We start from the raw sequence: 14,891 nt of genomic DNA on the forward strand, positions 1-14,891 counted from the left end.
CCACCTGATCGGATCCCCGGTCCTGGGTCTTGTCCCCTAGTATTCCTATTGAGTCATCAGATGGTTTGCCAGAGTTTCCTTGAGACTGACTCTATAGCCACTCTGCATTTGCTCCTGTAACCAGAGAAAGCGCATTCCTTCTGGCTGACACACGAGCCCTGAAAACATAATTTTCTCTATTTATATATGAAGATGTATTTATTTTGAAGTTTAGTTAGTGGCACATTTAAATCATTGTCTGTATAATTATTTAATTTACACCCTTTTGTGTTGTGAAAATGTTTGTGTTACACACTCCAGATATATCTTCTCTTGAGATCTGTGTAACAGGCGGACCTTCATGCTTCTAATACAGCCAGAGTTGCGGCGGTGGGCGGGACACAAAGCAGAACGGAGGTTTGCGATTGGCTCCTGGCATGCGCTGCTTTTCCGCGCGCCCAATCCCCGCCGAGCAGTGCTGCCGCGGGCGGAGTTTGGAGGCACGCGCGGTTAATTTTAGTTTGAGTTGGTTGGACAGAGAGGAGGAGGAGGAGGATGGGGATGAAGAGGAGGAGGAGGACAAGGGGGAGGCAACCGCTATCTTTTTTTTCTTCTTCTTTTCTCTTTTTTCCATTTGTACCAACGGGCACAACTGGCTCAGGCTTGTTACGGACCAGTCCAACTTGAATAGCGTTTTACCCGTTTTTCATCTAAGTAGCCTGCATCCTGGACAGTCGATGATTTCTTGGTGTCCAACACTAAACGTTTTGCGTACGCGGATTTGGACGACTTGTGGTGGCTTTTGACATGGAAGAGGAGAAAAAAAATATGTCGACGAGTCAATAAACCCACCATGGATAGCCTACAGGTCGTCCTCATCTAAGGAATGGGATTTTGTTCTGCTTAAAGCGACATGGTCGAAGGAGGAAACCCAGAGGTGAGATAGGGGCGAAAACTGTTTAGAAAACAGGCGTTTTGTCCTACAAAGGCGAGTAATTTAGGAAGACGAGCGACAGAAATAAAGAAGGCTTAAAAATATATTAACTGGGACATATGAGGCCAGGAGAGGCGGGATGTGGCATCACCCCCCGCTCTGAGTGAGTGTGGGCAGTGTCGAGCTGTTGGGGACAACCGGTGGTCGCTTCATCCAGCCTCCCACCTTCCCGAAGCTGCTATTTTCCTCCATATGCTTGCCAAATATTTAATAATTTTTCAGTTTTCAAGTGCCTGTCTGCCCCCTGCTCCTCTCTTTGACTCTTCAAGTCTCGAAATTAGGAAAATTAAAGGCTGAATCTATTAAAAAAAAAAAAGAGGAAGAAGCGGAGGAGAGAAGGAATAAGGCACCCAAGGAGCCGCCTATATGAAGATGCTGATGTGTGACCGCGGCGTCCAGATGCTCGTGACGACGGTGGGCGCGTTCGCCGCCTTCAGCCTCATGACCATCGCCGTCGGCACGGACTACTGGCTGTACTCGCGCGGGGTCTGCCGCGTGAAGAGCAGCGGCGACAACGACACGAGCCGCAAGAACGAGGAGGTGATGACGCACTCCGGCCTCTGGCGAACCTGCTGTCTGGAAGGTACGTGATCAGTCTGACTGACTGGCTGCTGGCTGGCTGTCTCGCGGTCCAAGCTGTCTCTCTTCCTCTCTCTCTTTCTGTGTGCGCGTGTGCATGGGTATGTCGGTGCGTTCACGTGCAGCTCTCAAGCTCTAACACGCAAGCGGACACCTTTTCCCGTACATTGCGATACCAGAAGAGAGTCGGTGTTATTCTGCCTTCACTGACGCGAGCTCAGCCTGTTTTCGGGAACTTGCAAATCCCTTTCCCGGGAGTTAAAGCTGGCAATCCTCGGGACTGAGACAGGAGTGTCATTGACCAGAAGCATCACTGAGCGGGACGTGGATCTGCATGTTTCTTTTATTTATTTATTTATTTATCTAAAATGGGAGTCAAACAGTTTTTCCTGATCGTAGGCAGATCGTAGGCTGAATGACATTGGTGTGAATGGAGCAAACAACTGTTGAACACAGCAAACCAACACAGGAGGTTGTAACCCGTTGCCTTTTATTTTGTATTTCTAACTTGAGTAATCCTACATTTCTAGATCCACACAGGCGAGGAGACAAACTTCCTTGTCTTGAATGGGAAATCCTTTTCAGAAATTTAATTCAATGTCTTCCTCTTACAAAAGTGTTGATGTCCTGGAACCTTGTCAAACTTTCATTGCAATCACATACTTAACTGTATTTTTATTACCGTTTATTTAATCCAAAGAAGCCGCTAATCAAGTGGAAAGAAAACTACATAATTTTATGCTTAAGAAGAAAATCACAAGGGTTTTTTATCTTGCCTTCAATCTTAGTTAAATGCTAGTAACAGAAACCTAACTATTGTGATATTCTAATAAATATATCAATTTGTTTAAAAAAGAAAAAAAAAAGAAAAAAAGAGGTTGAATGGTGATTTCCAATCAGATCCTCTTCACTCTCATATACAACAGATCTATGCCTTTTATATCACCCTCATAGCACTGACAGGATGTCTCTAACGCATATTAAGAATAAAGTTACATTTTCATTTGCTTAAAAAGGTGTTCCACATGAGAGGGCTGCACAGTGGCGCAGTTGGTAGAGCTGTTGCCTTGCAGCAAGAAGGTTCTGGGTTTGATTCCCAGCCCCGGTCTTCCTGCATGGAGTTTGCATGTTCTTCCTGTGCATGCGTGGGTTTTCTCCAGGTACTCCGGTTTCCTCCCACAGTCCAAAAACATGACTGTCAGGTTAATTGGTCTGTCTAAATTGTCCCAGGTGTGAGTGTGTGTGTGCATGGTTATTTGTCCTGTGTGTCTCTGTGTTGCCCTGCGACAGACTGGCGACCTGTCCAGGGTGACCCCGCCTCTCGCCCGGAACACTAGCTGGAGATGGGCACCAGCAACCCACCCGACCCCACTGAGGGACAAGGGTGCATAGAGGATGGATGGATGGATGGATGGATGGATGGATGGATGGATGGATGGATGGATGGATGGATGGATGGATGGATGGATGGATGGATGGATGGATGGATGGATGGATGGATGGATGGATGGATGGATGGATGGATGGATGGATGGATGGTGTTCCACAGGATGGGCAGTAAAACTATTGGACTCTCTTATGTAGCTCAACAGGTGAACAGTGTATGCTTGTAGAACAGAAGTCCTGAGTTTAATTCCAGCTTATGCCACTATATCTCTATCCATGTCTTCTAAAATGGCTTATAAAATTCTAAAAACCTGATTTAGACAACAAAGAAACTTTCACTTTTAGACCAAATAAATGCGCATTGTACAGTAGCATAGATCTTATGTTTTAACTAAACATAAGATGTCTATAGATGTCCTTTAGATGCATTATCCAACGTGAAATTGTTACTGGACAAGAACATTTACTTAATTGTCAGTGAACAAACAACATTATGAAAATCAAGAACCACAGCAGATAGACCAGAGAAACTGGTAAAGCACTATTAGGTTATAAAACAATTTCCCAACCTTTAAATATCCTATAACACTGTTGAATTTGTCAATTGATAATGGAAACCGTAGCTCAGTTGGATTGAACTATGAGCAGGGAAATTAATAAAATACACATTCACAGCCTCATCAGTAAAAACACTAAATCACAGTAATGTCACAAACTGAAATAATGTCACAAATTGTCTTCATACATCAAGCTTCAGTGTTATATTTGAAAACAAGTCAGTTTTATTGTGTAACTAAACGATAGCTTTAGGGAGTTTTTAATCCGCTTAGTCCTTGCCTTTGGCAATTTGAATCTTCTATCAGAGGGTCGGAGCTCAAATTTCTCTGTTCAGTGGTTGCTCAGGACAGCGGACAATGTCACAAGAGACTTGAGACAAATCGGGCAGCTTGATGCCAATGACCTTACTGGCAATTATTTTGTTTCGTAATGAAAGACAGCTGAATCTTGTAATAGAAACAAAAATGAGAGCCGTATCAAAATCTGCTGTTTTTCTGTTAAACTGGTGGGCATGACCATTTTCAAAAATATATACATGTCTGTGTTTTTTGTGAGATTCAGTTGATAGGACAATTATTAGTCATGTCATAGTTGTAAAAGAGTTTGGAGAAGAACATAAATTGGACACACCAACCATATGGAAAAGGAACTCAGGTGAAACTAGATCAAAATAAAAGGTTTTTGATCTATTTGCAAAATGTAAACATGGTGTTGGCAGTATTATGTTGAATTATACTTTTCTTTAGCATAATGGTTACAGGATAATCCTGGAAGTAAATGTGCCAAACATTTAAAACTGGGGTGGAGGTTTTACTAAACGTGCAGCCAGAGTTACAAAGGACTGGTTTAGATCTAAGCATATCGGCCAAGTCAGTTCAGACCAGAATGTGCAGATTACACTTTTTACATTTTTATCTGAAAAAGTATTTTAAAGAGTTTGTGTAATTTTTCTTTTACTTCTCAACTATGCTCCATTTTGTGTTGATATATCACATAAAATCCCAATAAGATGATTGATGGTTTGAAAATTAAAGGGGGATGCCCAGAGCCATCCTGATTGCGTCGTTGCTTCGCTTAATTTATAGTGAAGTGGTGTTTTCTTGTCAGTTGCATCGCTTGACTCTGACTTTTTCTCATTCTAAAACCTGTGGTGTCTATATACCTTTGGGATAGGTACATTTTTCTTTCAATATGTGAGACTAAAACAAACATCCAAAGTCCATAAAAAAAACTTTTGCTTTCTGAGTCAAAAAACTTTTAGAAACCCTAAAGACATAATGATCAAAACCAACTTAAATCAAAAGAAAATTTCAAGAACAAAGTGCAAAAGAATTTCTGGGTTGTGTAAAAGCTTTTTTTTTTACTTTAACTTTCTTTGTCTTGTATTTATGCTTATGTATTGCATTTTCATACTGCCTAAATTATACTTTTTACAACTACAACACCACCCATCAAAAGCAGTAAAGGACAGGTTGATATGTTATAAGTTTGCGAAAAAGAAATCTCCTTAACTTCACAGCTACTTGGCATTTCGCTTCTGTGTTGTGCACAAACCAAGGATTGTAAAAGTTTCTAACCAGCAGAGAAACACACATTTTTATTTCTAATTTAGTCGCAATATTGGTGGTAATCAGCGGTAGATGTTGACTGCATTTTTGTTTTTTTGTCCTTCTTGGAGACACGTGACTTTCTTTCAGGTCCTGGGTTTCCATTGCTAGGGTGATTTTAAATATTTCTTTTCTTATTTTACACATTTGACATGAGTTTCGCTTTTAAATTTGCTCTGCTGTAGATTAGTATAACTTTAGAATGTCATCTTAGCATCCCATTTAAATAAACTGAACTAAATTGAAATAAGAGCAAAAGACGAAGTGACTCGTTTATTGTTGCATTTTAGAGCAAACAAATAGAACTTTAGTAAACTTCCTTTAAGGACAGATGTAGTTATTTATCACTTTCTGAGACTCACAGCTAAAATGTTTAAATTTTTCAGTCCTGCTGCTCTTCTGCAAAATGTTTGAGTTTAATATTTTAATATTTGGCATGCTTCTCCAGTGCCATCCCTTTCTTGTTAATGCGTGCGTGCATGGATCAGCGTGAAAGTCACTGCCAAGCATAACCGCCTCATTCTGGGGGGCAAAGAAGGCTATTATATGGCCAGATGGTGCAGGTACAAAGCTTTAAAGGAACACACTCATTTACATTCACACTGACACACACCTATATACACACACATGCATATATTCAAATGCACATCCTTGTATCTGCATGAATAAATTGAGGAAAATTTGGGATATCCCCAAGCCACCATATAAGCAGAGCTGAGTTAGAGCTATGCAGAAAGTTAATTCAATGTCAGCACAATGTCATGCACACACATGCACAGACGCACCAGCGAGAAATGCAGAGAGACATGTAGATGTACATTTGCTCACGTTTACACAACTAGCTGCAGAACATTGACCACGCTCTGTTATATCTTTAGGTTTTCTACCCATAGGGGCCACACATCCCTTTTTTTCAATGTATAAATGTGCTAACTCAGTTTAACTCTATTTACCTTGCATCTTAAGAGATTGACAACATTGGGTTTATGCTCCAAATTTTGAAGCAAATTATCAATATGTGGTAATACACATCAAGACCACTGGTAGGTATGCTGGAGGTTCTGTTACATTGAATTTGTATTAAAAATACCCCATTTTCAATAAAAACATGGTGGACTCTACCAGAAAATCGAAACTGGATCATCACTGGGTCTATTCTACGCTTTCTGTTTTGTTTTGTTTTTAGGATTAACAAATTAAACAAAGCGAAAAAATAAGAGTTTAATCTTTGCAAAATGAGGCTTTTTATCTGGTTTGCTTCACTAATTAATGGTTCTCTGATGGCTGAACAGCTATTCACTCCCAAACATTCAACATTTTTTTTCAACCACATTTTTTAGAAGACAATGTCTTTCCTTCCTGTTTTTAATATTGCGTTGGACAGTTCTTAACCTAATTTTAGTGGTTTCTGTAATCTCCTTAGATGTTTTCTCTGCCTGATGCCAATGATTTGACTCTTCTTAAGTAAACTAACATCTTTTCCACGACCATGGATGTATCTTTTGACTTGGCTGTTTAAGAGATGAGAAGCTACTCATTGCAACATTTGAGGTCACATAATTTATTTCTATATGACAGATGCAGTAATTATTCAGTAGGACCCTCATATCTGCTTGCTGTTTGCTCAGTTAAAACCAGGTGGCTACTTTTTTTTTCTTAGCTTGGCAGCTTTATATAATAAGAATTTCCTAAATTTGCATAGAAGTATTTCTTTAAAAACACACAAAAACGGCTGTTTTATACCCACAAATAACAAATATGTTTAGATAATCGCTTAGACTTGCAGAAATTATTTATCTGAATATGTTGTGTTTAATGGCTGTAAATGTGTGCAGTTATTTTGCCAGGTAACAGCATGTGGTCATTGTGAAATCTCTTGCAGCAGTAAATGGTTGTCTCTGCAGGTGTGCTGAGGTGTTGTGGAAAAAAATGAGGGCAGCGTTGGGAGGGNGGACATGAATGAAGAGAAACTGGAATGTTCATGAATGAAGCAGGGGAGAGGGGGGTGAAGAAGGGAAGTGGGTGAAAAGTGATGGATGAGATATGCATGCCCTCAGTTTCTAGTGAATCTCCAGGGGCCACACTGTTCCCAACCTAACGTTTTCTTGTGATGGAGATTAAGAAGAGCTCAGAAAGCAAAGAAACAGATCCGAAGAATGGCGTCACCAGTGAAAAGAAAAACAACATAAAGAAGCAGGCAATTAAAGAAATGGAGTGTTTCAGTGTCACCTGACAGCAAGGGGCACTGGCATGAAGATAGAAGAGGTGCAAGGATGGTTTAGTGAGAGATAGATAATAGCTCTTTAAGCTTCATGTGGTGCTGCGGGGATAGTCTGGCGAATATTCATCATTTGCTGGGCAGGAGGTGGAGGGAGATGGGGAAACAGCTAAAGAGTCAAAGTAAAGAAGCAAATATGATTCAGGTACACAAAAGGTTTAAATGGTGACCAGACTCAAGATAATGACTGAAAGGGAGACGGAAAAGAAAACTAGATTTTTACATTTATAGTAAAAAGAAACAAAACACCTTTTTTCTCATTGTCCGACCATAAAATAGAGAAAACACTTCTCGTTTTACCTCAGTTAATATTACCAAGAAATATTTGAGCTAGCAAACTGCCAGAATACTAAGAGAGTATTTTTTTCCCCTCTACCTTCAAAGTCAGGTGTCGACAAACACTGAGATTTCTGTGAGATTTAAGCCTCTGTTACAGCAACTAAAAACGTTTTAATCTGAGGCAAATGTTTGGATGCATCTCAAGACAGCAGCTCAAAAACACTGCTTCCTCAGGTTGCCACCAACATACTTCACAAAGAAAGTACAAATAAGTGCCTTCCTCTTTTATATCATCTAGTAAACATACATAATGTTTTTATTCTCCTAACGGATGTAAAACTGGAAAAGTTTGTAAAGTATATTCTTTCAACTGAATGTGGAGTCAATTGCAGAGGGCTTGAGAGCGACCTATGAGGAACACCACTTCTGAAGGGACTAAAGACAAAAAACATTTCCACTAAACGGACTGAAAATAAATATCTATATTAAAAGAAAATATTAATTCTAACCATGGTAGCACTGTCTTTTCAGTAGTTCTGGTCAATTCAAGTAAAGTTTCTAATATTGCAATGATGTAATGTTGCTGAAAAACATATGATCTGGATTTAAAATCAAGAAATTGATCTAGATTTATTGTAATATAAGGATCTGTGATGTCTTTGAATTACAGTATGTTGCTTCTGATGTTCTCCCATGTTGATAAGTATTTACATACTGGGATCAAAGTTGTGAAATTCAAAGTGATCAACTGTGTCAGTTTCAGGGTGTGATGTTATTTCCATGAATGTAGCTGGGAAATACGTTACTTTTAATCAACTGAGTGTCTGCCAAAGAAATGTCATATTTGTGAGTGCATTCAAGAGATCATATAATAATTGCCAAATTAATCAGAAAGTAGGGCAGTTTTAATTTCCAACACCATGCAAAGTCGAGGTGAATCTTCATCAGTGCAGATAGAGCATTTGCACAATGTTGCATGAGATTAAATAATGTTACAATCAGATTAGACCGGGATATTTGAATACTAATTTAAACTTTAAATACATTGAAAAATGTCAGCGCAAATTATTATTTAAAGGAATTAACTGAAAACTATGATTCAGTGCTACACTGTGAACATTAATCATTCAGCACAGTGAAGGTCAAGCACTGGTGAACAAAGTACACCAGTGCAGAGGGACTTCATCTACTCATAGCCTCAGGATATTTTTTGTCTCTGTGGCACCGTGGTTTGGTTTAATAGCATTCTAATTCTCGATTAGCATTTTAGTCAGTGTGCCTCATGACAGTGCCCCCGGCTGCTGGATGAAACAGCAGACAGCTTCCCAACTCTGGACTCCCTAAAGAATGCGGGCTCGTTCCCACCGTTTGGAAATCTGACATTTTACAACAGCGTGATGGTAGACCGGTCTCTTGTCCACGTAGTTTCCTTAACAACTGGAACAAGCGTTTATTAATCCGATAGCAACTCAGAAGAGACGAGGCAGGGGACTTGAATGGAGCGAGAGGATGTTTTCTAAATGTTAGGAGAAGAGCTAATGAGAAGAACTGAAACACGAACAGAGAGAGAGGTTTTTGAGGAAGCGGAAGAGAGGGAGGACCTGCTGTTTGAGAATGAAAAAGGGGAAAGGAGAGAGAAAAGGAAGAGGTGCGCAGCTGAGCAGAAACTTCCTCGTTCTCTTTCATCAGGCATCACCGTGGAAACTAGTCCCTTCCCCCCACCCCTCCAAGCCTCTCCCCCGTTCTCCTTCACCCGCAAAGAGGTAATCAGAGAGAGCGAGAGAGGTAGAGGAGCAGAGAGAAAGTGGCACAGTCACCCAGACTGAGCTGTCAGAGGCACTCTGAGGAAACAAGCAGTCCAATTTGCTCTGCTTTTCGACTTTCTTTCCTGTCGCTTGCTCACTCCCTTCTCGTCTCTTCTCTTATCTGGCTCGTAAAGCCATTTCAATTTTGAGTGCATGTGGCCACACGCTTCCAGCTTTTGTAAAACAAGTCAACTGATTGAGGGCAGCCTGAGTGGGGAAGGTTGTCCTCCTCACGACAAAAAACCCCCACAAACACAGCAATCTCCATTTGTTAAAAAAGTATTAAAGATCTCTCAATAGGAACTTATTCTGTTTAGGTTTATACACGTAAGAAGTTGTATAAATTTGTCAATTTTGAGGCTTTTAAATCTTAATTTAAACCAAGAATAAGCAAAAACATTTACACCCATTGAACTTTTTAACAATTTTCAAAACAACTATTGGAAACTAGACTGTATCTAATTACAATTTTATGTCATAGATCAAAACAAACTCGTGAAAAGTTGTGCTATGGAGTGAAAAGCATAAAGGTTGCAACATGTAAAAAAAATGAAAATCCAAATGGGACATTTAAGCTTGGAGGGCCTTTTATGTCTCTCAATAAACAGTAGCTTTATTTTTGCAATTGTTGCATAAAGGCCAGGTGGAAATGTCTTTATGGGTTTGCAGTTTTTCCAGCCTTCAGGTTTCCAGATAACGGATTGAACAGTTTCCCATCAGATATCAGAAGCCTTTAAAGGCTTTCATGCATAGTGGTCACTACAGTGGACAGCTATCTAAGAGTCATTTTCTTGTGCTTCTTGTGGATTTTTATGTTATAAATGCACACAGACCACTGAAGCGGACACTAATGCATCATAAAATGCAGGAAATTATTTTTGTTAAATCCAATATGGCCGACAGACAAAAAAAGCATGCCGACCAACCCGGTCCCTCCTTCTACTGTAGACGACTAAAAAAAAATATTGTGACATCAGATAACCCCTAAAGAACAATACCACTGATGTACTTTTCAAATAACAACTTTGTATTTGGAGAAAATTACAATTGATCACCTAAATAATTTATTTATTTTACAAAAAATTTTTTCCTACCTTTTTTTATGCCTTAAGAAAATAAAAAAGAAATTGGAAAAACCTAAATAATTTATTTATTTATTTATTTTACAAAAAATTTTTTCCTACCTTTTTTTATGCCTTAAGAAAATAAAAAAGAAATTGGAAAAAAATCCTGCCACAAAGGATCATAATTCATGCATGAAATGGTTAAAGGCTTTCAAACAAGCAGCTGTACGAGTTTAAAAAGGCAGCAGCTCTTACTGTATTTCTGACCACTTCACTGACCAGCTCAATCTGACTGTATGCACAATTGCTCCATTGATTTTTCTGCCATCTTTTATTCTCCATTTAATGAAATCTGAAACCAGAACAGCCTTTTAACATTTTCAGATATTTCAGCGATGGCTGTATGGATTCGCAGATAAGCCTACACTGCCCTGCAAGGCAATTCAAACGGTGACCTGTGGCGCTTTAGTCAGTGGCCATTCCAACAGTTTGACTATTCTGCGCACACGCTGCTTGTTTGTGAGAGCGAGATAGATCAAGGACGAACATCTGGCACCTCTTGGCTAGTTGGTCATGGGGTTGTCTCGGCTAACAGTGCTGTTTTTGTTTGTCTCCTTTTTAACCTTGTTTCAAGGCACTATTTTATGAGTTATTTTGAGTGTTTGTTACATCACAAAAAGACTTAGAGTCATAACTGGTAAAACAAAAAAAAAATGCTTAGCCTCTACAAAAAAATACATATAAAAGTTCTTAAAGTTTAAAATAAAAATKWATTTGTATTTTACGTCAACAGCTGCGTTCTAATTTATGTTTGTTAAATGGACATTTTAAGAACATTAATGCAACATTCTTGATTTGTTGGATAAAAGCTGAAAGGAGAGAAAAATTTAAACAGAGACAACAGCAACATATTAAGAGAAGGTCTTTAGGAGTAACTTTAATGTTCTGCACTATAAAATCTGGCCTATTTATTAGGAAACACTAATAAATGTCTAAAAACAACTATTATTATTAATTACTAAATACAGTAAATGAACGTTAGGGACTAGACAAATCTGCCTTTTTAGGCCTGCTGCTGAGTATGCTTGAATCTGACAGATGTACTTTGGTGAAAATGTATCTTTTTGTAAAGTGGAAACTCCTGTTTGGAGGCTATTATCATTTTGATGAGTGGACTTTATCCTTTACATACAGGGTGGGCCATAAGTTTCCATACATAGGAGAATGTAAAATGTATATTTCTTTTATATTTCAGATTCCCAAGAAGATGCGTTTGACTAAAGAGCAAAGATTTGAAATTATACCGATGGCTGGATCRGGAAGCAGTCGCATGGTTGCACSAAACTTTAACAGAAAACGTGAAACGAGCATCACACACGGCACTGTGGCAAAACTTATTTGCAAGTTTCAGAAAACTGGAAATGTAGCAGATCAACCACGAAGTGGTCCAAGACATGCAGCAACTACACAGAGTCCCACAAAAATAAAAACGGTTGTCCAATATAGAATGTTTATTTTTTTCTATGTATGGACACTTATGACCCATCCTGTCGACAACAATGRTGTCCAAATCCGGTCATCAGGTCCTGGTGTCTTGTATGTTTTAGWTGTAACTGTAATGGCTGAATTACCTTCTTAGCCCATTATGACATTCTGCAGAGGTTTTGATCGACGTASGTTGAACTCAGGGAACATATAAAACATGAAGACTGTCAGTTGTAGACAACAGTCCCAGCTTGAGGTCTTTGCAGTTTGTTCCACTGCTACCTGTGGTGATTTAAGGAAACATCAGGTTATCCTGATCTTTGTGTGTAATGGTATACAATAAAATAATTTTTTGGAGATTTCTTTGGATATCAGAGATGAAAAAAGGTTGCAGAGAGAGCTGAAAGTCCACACGAACAAGTGAGGAGTGAGGAAAATGCGAATTTATCTCAACTAATGTGGGAAATTGCCTTTGCATGTTTTGCTTATTTTATGTAGCTCCAGGCCTGACGTGCRACAGAACGCTGTTGGTTAGTTTCTACATGTTATCGGTGTAYGGATGTGAGCGCGTCTGGATGCATGTGGCTGAGACTGGAGTTATGTCAGTCTCAGCAGAAATCTCTATCATAGAAMCAGTTCACTTTTCCACAACCWAAGTAAACATTAAATAAGTGCAAACATCTCATCCAGCAAACATTAGGCCCTCCGGCTGTTTATCTGTGAATTATTGTGGAGGACTGCTGTTCAGGGAGACAGTTTAACTTTACAGATTACTTTTGATCTCAGTATCCTCTGCAAAYAGAAGCCCTATTATCATCAGCTTAATTTATTGACACATGAAAAAAAAAAACTGCAGATGACTTCATGAGTGCTTCACAATACCAGCCAGCTGATCTCGGAAAAAAAGAGTTAGTCTGTCAGTGTGARAGCCAGAACTTGGGGCTATGGAAATAGAAAGAACTGGGTCACTCGTGTAGGAAAAGCCAGAACATTTATGAAGAGCCTTAATGGTTTTTGGATTTGGTTTTAAATAGTCTAGCACAACTTCCTGAAGAACGAGGGGCGGGGGAGTCGTAGCCAACTGGGTTTGACAACTTGAGAGACCTAAGAGCTTTGAGTGTGAGTTCAGAAACCGGTACATGTGCATGCAGCTAACGGCTGCAGAAGCACAGGAAATGAGGCTGAAAGGGAGAAAATGCAAAGTCAGAGTAAGTAATGACATGTGGAAGACAAAAAAATATAAAGTAGTCCCCTCATCTGTCGTGAAAAGGGCAAATTTGTGCACCAGTTTTAATGATTTTATTCATCTATTTACAGTAAAATGGAGATTASCCTTCAGAGAAAAGTTGAATGCTGATTTTAATATCTTAATCTCACATATTAAGTAAGTCCGAACTCAGAGGTTTTTCTTTTGCAAGCCAATTTAAGTGCCTCACAGTTTTTTCAGACTTCCAAATAACTGATTTGATCTCGATAAATTTCTTAGAAAAGTATGACAAACTAGATGAGAGACATTAAAACGCTCGAATCTTTCCCAACACAGTTCATCCGGTTTTATCTGCCGGTTTTAGGGGCTCCTGCTGTCTGTGTGTGCATGCAGATCTGTTTAGTGGTCAAAAGGTATKTGACAGGTTATGACACTTGACGTAAATCTACGTGACAACAGCTGACTCACTTGCTGATAAAGCATTCGGAGATTGCTCAACAAAAACATATTAGGGAGCCGACAAATACGTGACTCACATGTCCCTACACAGACTTTGCTTTCTCAACAAGAGAGGAAGGGATTTGACAGACAACAATGCTGGGAGTTTTTAATCTTTCTTTTTCTGTCTTTAACATTTTGTTCTTGTAGGGATGTTTGTGGCGTAACATACCTAGTACAAAACAAATGAACCTTTCACCAAGCCAGAGCTGGATAAACTTATAAACTTTCAATAAATTGAAAATCAATTGGTTGTTGAGGATGCTAACTACAGGATAAAAAGACAGAGAACTGTTTTTTTCCTGTTGGATTACCTTTGTTTTGCATTTATTTTGTACAATATAAATTTCTATCTTGTTTTTAAAACGTGTAAAGAAATTTTTTTATGGTAAGTTGAAGTTAAAGTTGTTCTGGTCGTAAATGAAAGTGTTGGTGTTAAGTTTAAATGGGCTTCATATACAACCAACCACTAAAGCGTTCTTTGATCCAGATTACCTTTTACTGATGAAGCCATTAAAAATGTTGAATGATACCTGAATGGTAGGGAACAGACGTCCTGTTTTATGCTCACATGGGGTTTCCCCCATGGATTTATACTGAGACTAATTTGATTTTCATTACATATTGATAATTTTCCTTAGGCCTTCAATTAGCTGCAGTTAGCTATTGGATTGAGATTCATCGACTCTCACTGAAGAACAGAAATCGGTTTTAGATGACTTGGGCTTTGTGGTACGTTATCCTGCTGCAGAAAAAAGGAATAGACGCGGTCAGCAAGAAGGCTGCCACATTCAAACGATGCTCCATTCATGCTACATGTGACAAGATGGATGCATTCTATGATGATTTACTCCAAATGCATACCAAAATGAATGCTGCTGCTAAAATCTATACTAAGCAAAGTTTCTCCAATCTGTTTTTTTTTTTTTTTTATATGTATTTATTTTTGGTGGGCCTAGGTGAATTGTGGCTTCACTTTTCTGTTTCTCAGCTGAAAGGGACGGCACCCGAATTCTGAATTTTTGGTACAGCAATTGGTTTTTCACACTTCCAGCTCATACTTTCACACTTCCAGCTCTGATTCGCTGCCAATTAAGATTAAGCCTGTTAAGATTCTTCAGATTACACGCAGCTGGACAGGTGTACTTAATAAAGGGACCAGTCAGTTCATG

The 14,891-nt window shown here is 39.1% G+C and overlaps 1 protein-coding gene across 1 annotated transcript in view; it reads left to right on the forward strand.

Moving 5' to 3' along the window:
* The first annotated feature begins 561 nt into the window (after positions 1-561).
* The window catches only part of cacng3b (calcium channel, voltage-dependent, gamma subunit 3b), a 32,773-nt gene continuing 18,443 nt past the window's right edge, over positions 562-14,891 (forward strand). The window contains exon 1 of the mRNA XM_008415734.2: positions 562-1,556. Within this exon, the coding sequence (XP_008413956.1) occupies positions 1,340-1,556 (217 nt within the window). The 5' untranslated portion in view covers positions 562-1,339. The remainder of the gene's footprint in view (positions 1,557-14,891) is intronic.

The sequence above is a fragment of the Poecilia reticulata genome, linkage group LG8 (genome assembly GCF_000633615.1).
Source record: "Poecilia reticulata strain Guanapo linkage group LG8, Guppy_female_1.0+MT, whole genome shotgun sequence".
In the NCBI taxonomy this organism is placed as follows: Eukaryota; Metazoa; Chordata; class Actinopteri; order Cyprinodontiformes; family Poeciliidae; genus Poecilia; species Poecilia reticulata.